The sequence below is a fragment of the Athene noctua genome, chromosome 4, assembly GCF_965140245.1.
Source record: "Athene noctua chromosome 4, bAthNoc1.hap1.1, whole genome shotgun sequence".
NCBI classification, from domain to species: Eukaryota; Metazoa; Chordata; class Aves; order Strigiformes; family Strigidae; genus Athene; species Athene noctua.
Window position 1 is genome coordinate 85,271,163 of NC_134040.1, and position 15,379 is coordinate 85,286,541.

Consider the following 15,379-nt stretch of genomic DNA (forward strand, 5'->3'; position numbering starts at 1 on the left):
AAAATCACGCTTTTTATTTGTTTTGGTTTGGGGTTTTTTTTAAGTGCTCAGAAGATGGGCAGTGAAATAGTTGGACTGTCCTTCCTTTGAAGGCAGTATCTCATTTCCTGCCAAACCTGGATAAACAGTAGGAGACACATCACTGCACCACTCTGAGCTGTCAGTTCCATAACCAAAATTTCTGAAAACAGCACCAATGTTAAGACAAATACAAGAGGTCAGAGGAAGGAGAGAAATCCTGACTTTGGATGTTAAACGCGCTGGGGAACTGCAGTATCCGTTCTCTCCCCTTAAGTATCGTGAATGAGACATGCTGGAAAATGACTGAAGGCCCTGACAGACAAAACATGTCAAGTGACTCATTTTATTACTAGCTTTCCTTTCCGTCTTTTGCAGTAATAGGAGGCTGCTCATCTGCCAGAGAAATATTACAGCTCCTTTTAACAGAGATAAACCTAGATGTCTCAGAGTTCTCTCCGGTAAGACTCATTTACTTATTACTACTTGCCTCAGCTTTTCTACCCTAAAATAACAGTATTATGTCAATTTACAAAAATAACACTAGCTATTCTTAGAAGAAATTGTGGGTCTAGATTAGCAGCCAAAAAACCTAATACGACAGAAACAAAATGAGAGCCTTCTCTCTTCCTTCTCCACTCGCAGCCTTACTTTCCTACCTTTCCATGATTTTCCCTAAGCAAGCAAGTTCTTTGGCTTTATCTTCTACTACTGTCACGAGGATTTACATTTATATGAATTAATTCAGCATTTATAACTAAGAAATTGGTAAAATAAAGTAAGTCTGCCAGAGGAAAATGCAAGCCAGTGCTGAAAATAAACATCTTACATGCTTGCATTTTTCCCCCCACGTATTCTCAATATTTTTAACTCCTCTGAGGAAGTTTATTGTATCCGTAGAACCTCACTTCCTATCCACTGAGGCTGACTACAAGTCATGATGCTAAAAACACATACTCACTCTCTAGCCTTCATCTCTGATTCTGAAACCTGCCATGGACAGATGGAAGAAAATAAAAACCATGCATCAAATGTACACATTTCAACTCCAGAGACAAGCTACATTCAGTAGCTCAGTACCATCCATCCAATTCAATCCCCTTCTCAGAGTTTTCTTTTTTAAAACAGTGGCTTAGAAGCAAGAGGCCCGAGCAGTACGTCATTTACCCTTAAGATGTCGGTTTTCAGCTGCAGTTCTGTAGGTGGAGCCGAGTGCATCAGTCCCAACAAAGTGCCCATGTCATCTTCTCCGCTAGGTGATAACACCAGCTGCTGGATGATCATCAGGGCATGCTGTCGGCACTGCGGATACTTTACTATGTTGTGCACGCATCTCGCACCACCAAACTCCCTGAAAATACCTACTCAGAAAGGGGGGGGGGGGGGGGGAGAGAATAAGCGCATAAGGAGTATGAAAAATACAAACAGTAACAAATAATGACAACAACAAAACATGAAAGGTGTTTATTTTCATTTCTACAGATTGAATGGGCAGGGGTTTAGCCCTATGGGTGTTTAATGACTTACTACTGTTTTCTTCTCCTACCACAAATAAAAATAGAACATGAATGATACTCTTCTGACAATATTTTTCATTAAAGGTGTTGAGTACAAGGCTGCAGGGCAGTTCTAAGAACTTCCTCAATAATTCTGTTATCCCAACAGTAGTTATTCTTTTCATGCTAGAGCTCAAAGAGTCGCAGGATGAAACAAAGAAAAAAATACAGCAAACCCTCCATCTTTAGTGAAGACTACATACAGTTTGGTTAAGGATAGCCTCTCTATTACATTTAGTTCGTTGCCAAAAATATAACTAGGCTGCTTCTAGACATGACAGGCAAACTAGGAGCACTGGCTGAGAAGTGATTCGGTCTATCCACAAGATCTGCAGGATTCTACAGAAGTTTTCTTGTGGCAAGACCTATCTCTGTAGAGATAAAGCTGAAGTCAAACAACAGTTCTCAAGCTTACTGCATACTCAGAAGAACACATGTGCAATATTAACTGAAAATTAAATGAAAACTGATTCTGAAAACATCACAAAAACCAAACTGGAATATATATGGCACACATCATGTGAGTTTAGCACAGCGTCAACACCTAGAGTACTGCCCTACTTTAATTACTGAAGATGAAAACAGATCAGTGCTATGTTACTGCATCAAAAGGGATCAATCTCCTGTGACCGTCAACTAAAAAGAGCAGCTTAAATAACCACGTTCAGGATTAACAAACCAGGTCAGGACAGTGTTTATTCCCTTTAACCTACACATACAAACCTTAGTCCCACTACCCGTTTCTGATTTCCTGCCTTCTGCTCTCTCTGACGTTCTTAGGATGAGATACGGACTTGGATGAGGCAAAAGGAGCGGCCTCAGGCCCTAAGACGGGTTGGTTGCATCCCTTTACAGGCAAAGTGCATCTCCTCCGGGGTCAGATCTCTTGTTTTCAGAGAGACTGAGGTAATAGTGCATACTTTTCCCACTCTCCATCTACATTCTCAACTATTCAGTGAGCCTGTCTGGGTCTGGACATGCAAATTTGGTCCAGTCAGGCAATATTCAGGAAAGCTTATCAGAGGTACTGGTTTAAGATCAGAAACCAAGATTTGAGTGTTGTATGAAGCACTGCAAAGCTGCATAATGCAGATTTTATGCCTCTCTGCGATGAGCTAAATCCTCTGCCTGCCTCTGGATACAGTGCCACTGGGCTCACATCCCAGTCACGCTGCACAGACAGCAGCCACAACTTGTCTGAGAAATGCTTTCTTAGCTCCTCTACAGCTCTGTCACACTCCTGAACTTGGAGAGTGACTGAAGCAACGAGACCCCTGAACTCTCCAGGAGTCCTCAGAAACAACATCTGTGGCATGTCCTGATGTGTTTTACACTACCCTCTGCTGCTGCTCTGGTGGATACTCAGAGACTGACTGTACTCAGAAGTAGCAATGAGGTTGAGATGGCTGCTTCAAGCTCCCTAGGTGAGGTCAGGAAAGCTGTTTAACAGCAGCCAAGGACTTGTCACGAGTCAGGTGGAGGCTACCACAACCAGATCATAGCCCGTAGGTGACCGGAGCAAGGCTCAGGTACCACAACAGGCCCTGACGTGACACAGATAGACACAGTACAGTCCTGTGAGCCAAGACCTCCCACTTCTGAAATATGAGGCACTTCCAGTCCTTCACAGATGTTATCATCACATACTTACACCACCTTCTCTCATTCATCTGTAGAAATCAAACGATCCAGAGGTTTTTTGGTTTGGGGTTTGTTTGGTTTGGGTTTTTTTTTTCCCCCCGGTTTCTCCTTGTATGGAAGCCTCATATACCTTTGTGCCACTCCTTTCTGACTCGTTTCTAACTCTGTCTTTTCTTACATGGCAAAACCAAACCCAATAGATATATAAATGTACAAGTGTGTAGTTGATTCACGCAATTCATCTGTAATCTATACCAGTTCCTCTCTAAAGCCTCCTTATTTCAGCCTAATTCCCTTGTTTCTTTGTTCATCACTGAACAGTTCATCTAGTAAGTTAAAGATCATGTTTTTTAACTTTCCATTGACAGGAGAGGTAGCTTGGACAAAATGGAAGTGGCAGACACATCTCAACTTCAGCAAAGCTGAAGCCATCCGCAGCTTTCTCATAGGCAACCCAACAAAATGGTCTAAACACAATCACAACAGACTGAATATAACTAATTGAAACATCAGTGTGGAGGAACCTCTGCTTTGCTGCAACACCACTGCCCAGAACAAGGGCATGCAACTGGGGTTTATCTCAAGTGCCATGACTGGCGCCTTTCCTGATGGAATGAAGGACTTACTTATCAAGTAGGTGGACAAAGCCAAGGTGGCAGATGTTGTAAATGCTCAATGGGCAGAATTCAAAAGCCATCTTTGAAAGTGGTTTGAAACTACAAGCTGAAATGCAGCAGAACTTGAAAACAAGTGTCACACTGAAATGGCACAGACAACACTGGCGGTTACTCCAACACTGGGCTGAAATTTAAATGAAAAAATTTGCCCGGGCAAAAGCAGAAAAGAAACAAGTCACCAGTTTTACATCATTAGCCCAGGAACTAATGTTTAAACAGTGAGCTGTCAACCAAGCTGGACAATTTCCAGGATTTCATCCTTAAGCATTTGTCACATGTTGTAGTTTTTCCTACTTAAATGAAAACAAAAACAAAACCAGAAGTGAGAAAACACCAGTCAGAATTGAGAAAAAGGAAAAAAAAAAAATCCTGGTTTCTCAGGGTGGTGTCTGTTTCACCCCACCTGCTCATTTTCTTCATTGTCTAATAGAACAGACAAAGAGAATTTAAAAATTCTTTCTCAATCTGCTATTTCAAGCTCTCAGAGACAGCTTTTACTAATATTAGATACACATACTGTCTGTTGAGAAGTCACTGTGTCTTGGCACAATATAAACCTGCCTGATTTAGAAAAGGACACTCCTAACAGAGCCCTATTTATACATACTGACTGGGAATATGCCTTTAAAAATGAAAAGCCATCTTTCAGTGAAGATGCAAGCATTATTAATCACATTTAAATAGAAGTGACACTGTCAACAGCAAACTACATGCCTAATTATATGCTTAAATTTTTCAATATACAATCTGTGTTACAAGCCCTACTACAAATAATAGTATTGTCGGAAAGTAATGGGGTGTGGTGGTTGCCTTCAGGTAAACAATAGCAAAGAAACGCAAGAAGAAACACTATCTTGTACTACTTTTATTTTATGCACTCAAGCTTATGATGCCTATTTCTGGAAAAACCTGGCAAGAGAAGAAGTATACTTCAGTGTGTTTGATTACTTGCCTAAAGATAGAAAGTCGAGACTACTTTGCTTTCAGGCATGATTTTCTGAGTTACTTTTTTATAAATATTTTGACAGCAGTCTCTCTACTTACCTGCATTTGTGTTTGATCCTTGTAGTAGTACTGTCAAGGTCTCCATAACCAATAAAGCCAGCTGCTTTTGGTCCTCAAATGAACTGTTTCTTGAATCCCCTAAAAATAATTTCAGAAGCCAAAGTCATACTAAAAAACCCCCCTCTTTTCTACAATGCTTCTTGATATTTCCACCAACACTTATTTTCTTTGCTTCTCCAGAGAACATGCAGCCTAATTATATTCCAAAGCAAATTAAGATTTAGTCTAGACATGCATTCCTGAGGAAGCTTAACTATGAATCGTTTGAACATTTAATTTATAAAGACAAGAACTGAAACAGAATCTTCCGAGCACTCTAAGCTCAGCGGCTGACACTGCAGCTCTATGTGTAGTTTCACATCCCCAACTGTTGTTCCTTGAAGCTACAAAACCATACCATAGCTGAGACTTAACAGGTTCTGTTCTTCTTCAGTATCCAGTACTTGAAAAGAGAGATTCTACACAAAAGCAAAAAACTACATTCACATTAATTACAGTAAATGTGCCGCTGATTCTGCAGGTGTAACAGACAAACCAACACTGCAAGTGGCATTTTAAACAGAGTAACACTCCAGAAAAAAAACCTTTTTTGTCAAATGGCTCTGATAAGAAGCAAGGTACAACATAAGAGCATGTGCACCCAGGTAGCACCCTAATCAGATAACAATTCAGTCTATTTATTTACAAGAACGTGACAAATGATGTGTTTTTCCATGAAGCTGCTGGTCACAAAGCTTTCTAACTAGTCAGCTGCTACCTCTGGCTAACGAAGCTTCAGTCAGTAAATCTAGGTGAAACAACCAACAATTATGATTTTAAAATGTCAGTGACACACTAACTTGATTGCAGTTTGAATAAGGAATGTAAAAACAATTTCTCTGTGTGTGTATGTATGCAGATACAGCACTTGGAAGCACCTGCTTTACAGGCTAAGCAGCTATGTAGCTTATCTCTGAGATGTTCAATCCTGGAGATGAGAGAACTCTTTAATTTTCTATTTTTTTTAAAAAAAAACAAACCCACTGTTAGAAAAATGTAGACCAAACTTATAAAAAAGACTGCAAACTTGAATACATACTCCTGTTCAGAGCTCTGACATGTGCTCCATAGTATCAAAGCTGGGGATAAACACAAGAAATGCACAAGTACCCTTTGTGAGGAAGCGTACAGATACTGTGTATTGCTCCTCCGCTTGCTCTTTTCACGTTAAGTAACAAACATTAAACAAACACATCAAAAAAAATATTTGAAAAGGAAAATATGAACTCCTACTACTGTGCATTCATACAGCATCTTTCATTAGAGCTTGCCTCCAGCTTCTCACGGGATGTTAAGAGAAAAGCAATTGCAATGAGCTTTTAGGATGGCACAGCAGTCCCCGGCAGAACTCAGCCCTTGAGGTACACGTTCAGACTCTATCGTTCCTCCTCTTAAGTGCTAGCCTCCACCATTCCCAGCCACAAAAAAGACACGTATTAGTAAAACAGAAGGGCACACGCTACCTTGATCATTCAGTGCCTGAGTGGGATCTTTCAGAAGGGCTGCATATTTATGAAGAAGATTTACCATCACCTCCAGAAGTCCCACTTCCCTGAAGACATCCTTAAAGATGCAGTCATGACGGGTGAACTTAAGGAGTGTCTTCATGGCAATGATGCTACACTGAAAAGAAGTGCTGGATTTTAAAAGGATGCTCACACTGATCAGTTCTTTACAGGGTATGTAATTCAAGCTGAAGACGACGAATTCCAGCATCTCAAAGTATTTGGTCTGCACTTCTGGAAGTTTAGGAATTTTCTCTGCAAACTGAGACAATGTGTGCTGCGATTCCAAAATGAAGTAGTTGGCATTGTCCGCCATATAAATATTTGTGATGGCATCAAGGATGATTTGTGCTAGATAGTTGGTTTTTGCTCTCAAAAATGCATTCTGGAGGACTGAAAACGCCTGAATATTCCGCACACTGTGACCTAAATCGGGAAACAAAAGTGGGATGGGAGGAAAAAGGAAAGAGAAAGTTCTTAATCATCATAAACAATGAGCACACTTAATAATGTTCCATGCATTTTAATAAGTGTGAATAAAATAAGTGTATGTCACATACAATACAATTTTTTATTAAAAATAACTCTTCAAAAAAGCCTCTACACAATCACTTACATTGCAAATCCTACAATCTACTGGTCATGAAGATGGCATCGTCATCTTTGAAGGTGTTTACACAGGCAGCTAAATGAAGGATCATTTCTTTAAAACAGGTAGGTAAGCTGACCTATTCTTAAAGCATGCAAGGGGATGCAGCTCTAGAGACAAACCAAAGCCTGCCTGTCATCTAGCCAGGCCACAAGAAAGCTCATTACAGCAACAGTCTGTATTCCGTAATGCAGAACGCAACTCTGCAAGCATTTGGCAGGCTAAGTTTAGAGTAACAGCCATCTGTATCCCCTCACTCATCAGAGCAATAAGCAAACAAATCCCCGTCAAGACGGGTTCAAAGCCAGACAACATGCGTGGCCTCCAAATTATCCTCTTGCTTCCCCTCTTTGGCGCTCGCCTGCCAGAAGATGACAGCTATGTGTAGAGAAACTGCACAGGCCAGCCTAAGGGCAGCAGCTGCCTGCCTTCCATGGAGAGGCTGCTCCTTCTCGGGCCTGGATGAACTGCTGTGAGCGACCACACCGCTATCGGAAGGAGGCACGGGCCTGGCTTTGGTATTCAGGACTGGGAATAAGAAAGCTTTGGAAAAGTCCCGTACTGTTAACGATTAGGGAATTAAAACAAAGGGAAATAGTTGTAGAGCGTAAGGTAACTATCATATTAACACACAAAGGCCTCGCGTCTTTAAAAGCTCGGTCAAACTTCTTCTAATAAGTACCTTTGAGTTGTATAAAATCTAATTCATTTAGCCAAAGAATGCACCATTTATGAGTGCTCCCTGTGGCCCTCGGAATTTTCTATGGGTAGAGATTATTCTACTAAAAAGATGCCTCAAAGCCAACTTTTTAACCTTCTGTAGGAACAGTACACAGCGGGTAAATCCCATGATACAGAAAACAACTAATGCTAAAAACAATGTAAAAAAAATAAACAATCAAGAGTGAGAACTTGTAACACATTCTGAACAAAGTGTTTCGGATGCTCTAACAATAAAATCTTATTTTCAACCAAGCTGTAAGCAAATCATTAACCTGACTTACAAACCCTTTCATAAACAAAGAATCCTGATTTATCACACACGTTCTGTGGAATGCTATTCTCTTCGTTGTTTATAAACTAAGTTGCCGAATTTAGAAGTAAATTTAATTATATCTTCATGTCCAGCCTCGCTATCTTCCCTGCCAGTATTTCTCCAGAAGGCAACAGGAAACTTCCTTGAAAACTAACATAGAACAATTTCACATACTGGAGGAATATTACTGTTACACTGTAAATCACACTCACTTGTTTCTGAAAGGACATTTTTTTACATGCTTTCTTTACAATGAAAAATGTTGAAAAGGGGATTTAGAGTTTATTAAATGTGACAGGAACATAGGTAGTGACAGATTTATATTCTAATTTAGTATCAACAGTTGCTCCAGGCAATCAAGCAGATTAGTCTTTGATTATTACGAGGACTCCTGAAGAAACCAAATCTTAACCAGCTCTTCAGAGTTCAATAACTAATAGGGATTTAAATAGAAGCAAATAAGAAAACGAGCTAATATGGTCTTCGGAAAAAGACAACTTGCCAACGTAATGAAAAGCAGGTAAAAGAAACTGAGAGATATCATGACAAGTACCAGAAAATTAATTAAAAAATTAGTCTGGAGATTGCAATAGGCCATGGTTCTCTCATGCTATTGTAAGCAAAAATTCCTATTATCAAAACATGGAGAAATTAAGCTCCGAGTGTGACTATCACCTTCTTTCTCAATTTAGTGCAAAGGGAAAACAATTCCCATGAACAATGAACTCTCTCAATACCAGAAAAAGGAAGTCATTGTCCAAGGAACCTAGATAATACAAGAGAAACAGGGAAAGTAAATCCATTAGCCTACAAATCTATCCCTATCACAAAAATTTTTCTTGTATCCCTGGTATTCCTAAATACCATAAAATGCCCAAGTACCAAACTAGCTCCATGGTTACTATTAAATTCCAAACTCCTTAGTTACATACAAGACTTACCTGAAATTTAAGTTTACACACAGGATGAGAAAAATAAGGGGGTTTTTATAAAACACTTTCTCCCCTCAGACTTCCTCAACCTTATCTCCATATCATAATTGACTGTGGTTGCAAACACACCACAGATTTCACCACTCCTTGAACACTGGTGATGAAACAAGAGGTTTCAGCTTACAAGTTACACTTGCCCAAGCTGACAAAAGCCAACAGAAAGCAAATTTGGAGACCAAAAAAACCAAAAACAAAACAAAAAAAAAATCGAAACAGCACATCAGCTTTTCATATCAGTTTAGTAAGAGCAGCTTAAAACACCACAGAGTCAAATCAGTGCATCTCTCCATTACGACAATCTCTTAAAGTGTCCACGTAGAAACTGTCAGCTTTGCAGAGAGCGAGCTTAGATTCAGCCTTTAGTCCTCAAAGACAAAAGCCCTGAACTTTCTTCTTTGGTTACCAACGCCAAAATAGAAACCCTGAGATCAACAGAACTAAGTTCTTACAGTCTTAGTAAAAGAACCTAGGCCCCGCTGTAAATGGTTTGTGTAGTATACAGCTTCTCTGTATTTTGTTGTTTACATTTAAAACAAACCAAGCAGAGGGAGAAAGAATGCAGACTCACCTTTGCCTGCAGGCTGTGGGACTGCAAATCCAGGCAGTAGGAAAGGTACTCCGGTGGTAACACCAGCTGGCTTTAATTCATTGACACCGTATGTTGTTAAGGAAGTTATCAAATTAACTAAGTCCTTCAAAGCATCCTTAGATTCAGCCTCTTTTGCCTGTTCTAATCTAAAGAAAAGACAACAGATCAAGTTAGCAGCCCCAGCTTACTTCAAATCAAGTCACTTTAATAATAAGATATCTCTTCCATTTTATTCTATTAATTTAGAGGCCACAATTCTACTGCCCTGTTCCCAAAGTATTTTATATGTTCTCTGTTGATATTTCATACCATTAAGTCAGTCAAACATTATTGGATTTATGAGAGCATCCATTTATTTGCCATAGAACTTCACCTCATAAATCTTTCTTTGAACTCAGTCTGCTGAAAAGCAGCACAGACACGAAAATTACTTTTGAAATCCTCTTACAGACATGAAGTTATTGGATAGGAAAATACCTATACAGTTTGGCATTAAATAAATCCATAATTAACTTGCTGGATTATATCTGCCACTTTGAGAGTTAATATGCTAATGAAATGGTATCTTAGTAGAAGTTTAACACTTAGAAGCACAGGATGAAGGATCCTCATTACAACTACAGACCTCTGAATGCAAGAGGATGGAAATTCCAACATTCCATTCCAACCATTGTTCCCTGCCAGCGACACACCATCAGATCAAACCCTAAAAACTGACTCTGAACCCCAGAACAATCCTCATTTCCCTTCTACCTCACCAAGAACTAAACCACTTTTAATTACTTTCTAAGCCTACAGTCTCTATAGATCTCGGGAGGAAGCTGGGGACCACAATGGCCTACTCGCTCACACAACGCAAGCTGTATTGTTCTTCTTGCAGAGAAGTGACCGGGGGAGCCCTCAGAGGCAGCTCGTTCTGCATCCTCCATCCCCTCCTCAGTCAGCCATGTGGCTGAACTCCTTCACACAGCCGTTACAGAAGCACTCAGCTCACCTACTGCCATTCTACTCACCCTCCACACACCCTACCCTTTCAAGTCATCGAGATGAAATTACACACTTTGGTCCTCACGGACCTCCTGCAATTAGTTAAGTCACCTTCGCCACACACCCATCTGCATTACCGGCTCCAAAGCCTTTCTTCTCTGCAGCCTGACATGCACTGTTCAGATTTCATACCCCCACAGGACAGTCCTCTTCACAGTAGTGCCACAGAGCTCTGTAGGTGTGAGCCAAAATATTTCCAGGAAAAACACGTTACTGTTGTTCATCACTGACCAATACACAGGCTTGTCCAAGACGATAATTTTTTTGAAAGAAACTATGTTTTGATTTGAAGATCAAGTAAACTAAATCTTACAAGAAACAGCAAGGCCATCAAAACAACAGCTGTATTTTGAGCCACCTTACATCTCCTCCACAATCGCTAACACACACACCACAAACTGATGTGCACTGTTCACCTTATCCCGGGCGTTTCTGCAAGAATCTTAGCACATTTTCTAGAGCCACACCGGGAAGAAGTCAGGATAATGTACACTTTTAACCTTTACTGATGCCAACTCAAGAACCCAGGTGCTCTCATTCTCCAATCCGACATGCAAACCTCTAGTCTTCCTATACCTCTGGCAGGGTTCCCCCACTCTCTGATTTAAAGGATGAGCAAGCTCAGAAGAGAGTTTATTTAAAACACTTGATCTACAAGGGATCATTTTTGTACCTGGAAATGAAATCACGGTGACAGCATGTTCCCCTCAAATACCACAGTTTCTGGAAAACTGCTGGGTTTGAATGGGTTGGCTCTGAATGAATGCGTTAGTAAATATACTCAAAACCATCATTTACACTACAAGAACAGTAACAATTCCTTAACACATTTCAGCTTTTGTGACACCGAAGATAATTATGAATAATTTTAACTGTGATTAAGAATTTCAAGTGCTGTGTCTATGTCTGGCATTCATTTAAAAGAACCAACCAAACAAAAAACCCCAAAACATACCATGTAGTAGAAAATTTATTTCAAATATTTGGGTGCCAAAACCTAGCATCCTAGCATCCAAAATGAATGGCTTGAAAGAGGGAGGCAACAACATTAACACTTCTCGTTAATGGCCATGACAGCACTTGTTTCTGAGAGTCTTTGACCTGAGTATACTTCATGAGGTGTACACTCATGAGACAAAATTCCCCAGTTTGTCATGGATTTGTAAAACACATACATATTTCAACAGCTAAGCATGGTTCTTCAGAACTTCATATCCAAACAAAGCAAGACAGACTGACCACAAATTTTACACAAATAATGCAGCAGACACTGATTTGCTGACTGAGAAAGAAAACTGAAGTTTCTTTCACCGAAGGAAATATAAACATGGATGGATCATACACCCAAGTTTTGCTTGAGCAGATGTTTTCATTACCAAACCAAACCCTCAAATCAGCCAAAATTCTATTTTCCGAATTCTTTCTAAATTTTTTGTAATGGTTGTTTTTAGGAATCTGCTTTCTTAGCAGATACAGAAACATTTAGTAATAAACCAGTACCAATGAATAGAAAGTTAAACGATGTAGTTTCATAAAGGGAGAGAAGCATGTAATTTCATGTTTTGGTCCTAATACCTTCATTTCATAACCACCAATAATCACTTATTTGTTCAAATCTATTCTTTATTAAAAGATCTTTTCAGAAAAATGTCGCAGTGATCTGTCTGCGTTCCTTCAAGCACTTCTGCATACCTGAGGAGGAGGTCACAGAGGAAGTTGTATCCTTGCCATATCCTAAAATCATCCAACAACGTCTGGGATACATCACTGGAGTCTTTGAGAAAACAAGAAAGTCCAGCAAACATCTCAACTATTTCTAGGGGAGAAAGGTCATCAGACTGCTGCATGTTCTGAACACACGTGGACAAACATTCCTTTTCTGAAAAGAATTGCAATTAAGAAATTTAGGATTTTACTGACATTAATCATGGCAAGAAGCATAACTAGTACAAGAACCATAGCAACCAGGTAAGTGTTATTTAACTACCTCTTATCACACTGAAGATCACAGAGCACTTGAAGAAAAGTAGGCTTTGGACCTCAACCCTAATTCCTTTTTGCCAACCCCTTCCTCCCTTTTGTAATCTTTACTCTTGTAAGGAGAAGACTGTAGACAAATATTGTTTTTTCACGTAAAAAGTTTGACCTCATAAATCAGCGGAATAAAAAGACAAATGCAGCAACTGTAAATAATTCTAAAACACCTTTTTCTTTTAAAACACAAAGTTATACAAAGCACCGACTTAAACTGTTACTGATGCTAGGTGAAACCCTACACATAAGCCTTTACACGACGTCATATTATCGCTACTCTGGTTAGCATTTCTATGGCTGGCGTATTTGCTTGCCCAATAAATCCTGATCAAGGAGAGACAGCTTCTCTCACTCCACATACCTCTCTCATGCCATCAGGTCACCGGTCAGCTGCAAAAAGCTTTCCCAAAGCCATAGTCAGATTTTAGGTTGCACTCCTGTTTTAAAGGTGCTCCCTTCAAATATCTGCTATTTTAACTTCGCAGCATACACGAGACAAGCGCAAACCTGTCTAGCTAGACTGGGAACAAAATTTCCCAGAGATCAAATCAAAGCACGAGATAAAGGATGCTCCTCTGCATATGCTAAAGCATGTTAACTTTTTTCCTGAATATGAGATGAGCCTCTTGACAGATGTTGTTATCTCTTATGTCAGGTTCTTTTTTTTTAATCAAGAAGCAAGAGGGAATGAAAACGTTTAAATATTTTATTTAACTTTTTAAAGAACCTAAAACATCTTTTGATACACCAGCCTCACTCCTTTGTGGACCAAACCCATAGAGAAGCCATAGTGGTAGTAGCTGCAATATGCCAAGTGACACAGTCAAAACTCAACTATGTTCTCTGTTACACTTTATAACATTTTCACAATTACACCACCTACACTCATCGAGAACCTACCAGAAAGCTGTTACAGATGCACACAAAATACCTATCACCTTTTAAGTCCTATTTAACTGATGACTATTCTGTTTTTTCAAGTGACACTGTACAGTCATATCTTTCTGACTGGAACTGGAAACGCACTGCTAGCACAAGAAAAAACACAGACTGAAATTTTCTGTGAAGTATATGGGAGCAAAGCAACATATTCCATAAGCTCAAAATGGTTTTGTGGAGCCTTGTAACTACTTGCTTTCCAGGGAACGAGGAAGCTGTGGATTTCTTTTTTTCCCAGTAGGTGTACATTGCTAAAATGTACAATAACGATGTTAGTTCGCTTCAGCAGTTGTTTCAGTTTAGAAATTACAAATTCTTTTATGTGGTCCTTCAGTCTAAAAGCCCTAAATGTAATATTAGAAACATATATTGTACCGAATTTCCTACCTCAAATCCTATATAACTGAACACCCATGCAGTTTTAATGCAACGTGAGTATTTCATATGCAAAGCTGCTCTCAGGCACGTAATAACCTCTCCAACACTGGTTCTCATCTTGCTTTCCTCTCACAAATTTTTTGTCATAAACTACCTTGGCAGCTGCCCTTGCCAAGCAGACTGTAACCAGTCCCTGTAAAGTTGCACAGTGAACAAAGTACTACCTATATTAGCTATCAAAATCCATGACCAGCTACAGAAATACCCCTGTATGCTACAGTTGCCATGCCTGCAACAGTCAGGATGCTATTTGTCTCAAAAAAGGACAGGAGAGAAAATGGAATGATTCTGGCTGCTTCAGTCATGTGGTGGCTCGCAGGCTGGATTAAGCCCATGAGATGATTTTGTTTTGGCCTTCAGGATGCACAAAACCTGCAATCTGTAAGCTCAGTGGCAAGGTGGGGGAAACCAAGGGCCCAGCAGAAGAAACACAAGCTGGATGAACAGTCTGCAATCTACTCACTCAGACAACAGGAAAAAAGCAGGGGCTGCAAACTCATCCAGCAGCATCCCAAAATCTCTGCACTTGGTTGTGACACAGGCTCTCAGCTTTCGAGGAGTACCAGTACTGAGAGACGGGCTCCTTCGGGCACAGGTGTGGGTCTCAGCCAAGTGCAGGGGAGTCTCCCTGGGCCAGGCCCTAGAGACAACATCCTTGGGTTGGGGACCCCGCAGGGAAGCTGGGCCGGACCACGGGGAAGGAAGGCAGTCAGCTGTCCCATCGCTCAGCACCTGCAGGTTTGCACTCAAATATTTGCTTCTGTGCCCACACACCATGGCCCCTCGAGTATTTCCAGTGCTATGCCACCCCCAGTGTCCTGGGGAATGGAGAGCACACGGCAAATCAGTGGTGGGTGTAACAGTCTCACCCAGCCTCTTCCCACAAAAACAAGATCACAGAATCCCAGAACCATCTGGGTCGGAAAAGCCCTTGCAGCTCCTCCAGCCCCACCATGACCCTCCCCCTGACCGTTCCCAACTCCCCCAGATCCCTCAGCGCTGGCTCAGCCCGACTCTTCAACCCCTCCAGGGATCCCGGGGACTCCCCCCTGCCCTGGGCAGCCCATTCCAACGCCCAACAGCCCCTTCTGCACAGAAATCCTTCCTCAGAGCCAGCCTGACCCTGCCCTGGGCAGCTTGAGGCCATTCCCTCG

The 15,379-nt window shown here is 40.7% G+C and overlaps 1 protein-coding gene across 5 annotated transcripts in view; it reads right to left on the reverse strand.

Moving 5' to 3' along the window:
- WDFY3 (WD repeat and FYVE domain containing 3) overlaps window positions 1-15,379 on the reverse strand; it is a 180,353-nt gene that overhangs the window by 89,170 nt on the left and 75,804 nt on the right. For all 5 annotated transcript variants that reach the window (XM_074905929.1, XM_074905926.1, XM_074905927.1 and 2 more), the window contains exons 8-12: window positions 12,507-12,693; window positions 9,747-9,913; window positions 6,460-6,927; window positions 4,937-5,035; window positions 1,186-1,379 (exon numbers count right to left, since the gene is read on the reverse strand). In XM_074905929.1, the coding sequence (XP_074762030.1) occupies window positions 1,186-1,379; window positions 4,937-5,035; window positions 6,460-6,927; window positions 9,747-9,913; window positions 12,507-12,693 (1,115 nt within the window). The remainder of the gene's footprint in view (window positions 1-1,185; window positions 1,380-4,936; window positions 5,036-6,459; window positions 6,928-9,746; window positions 9,914-12,506; window positions 12,694-15,379) is intronic.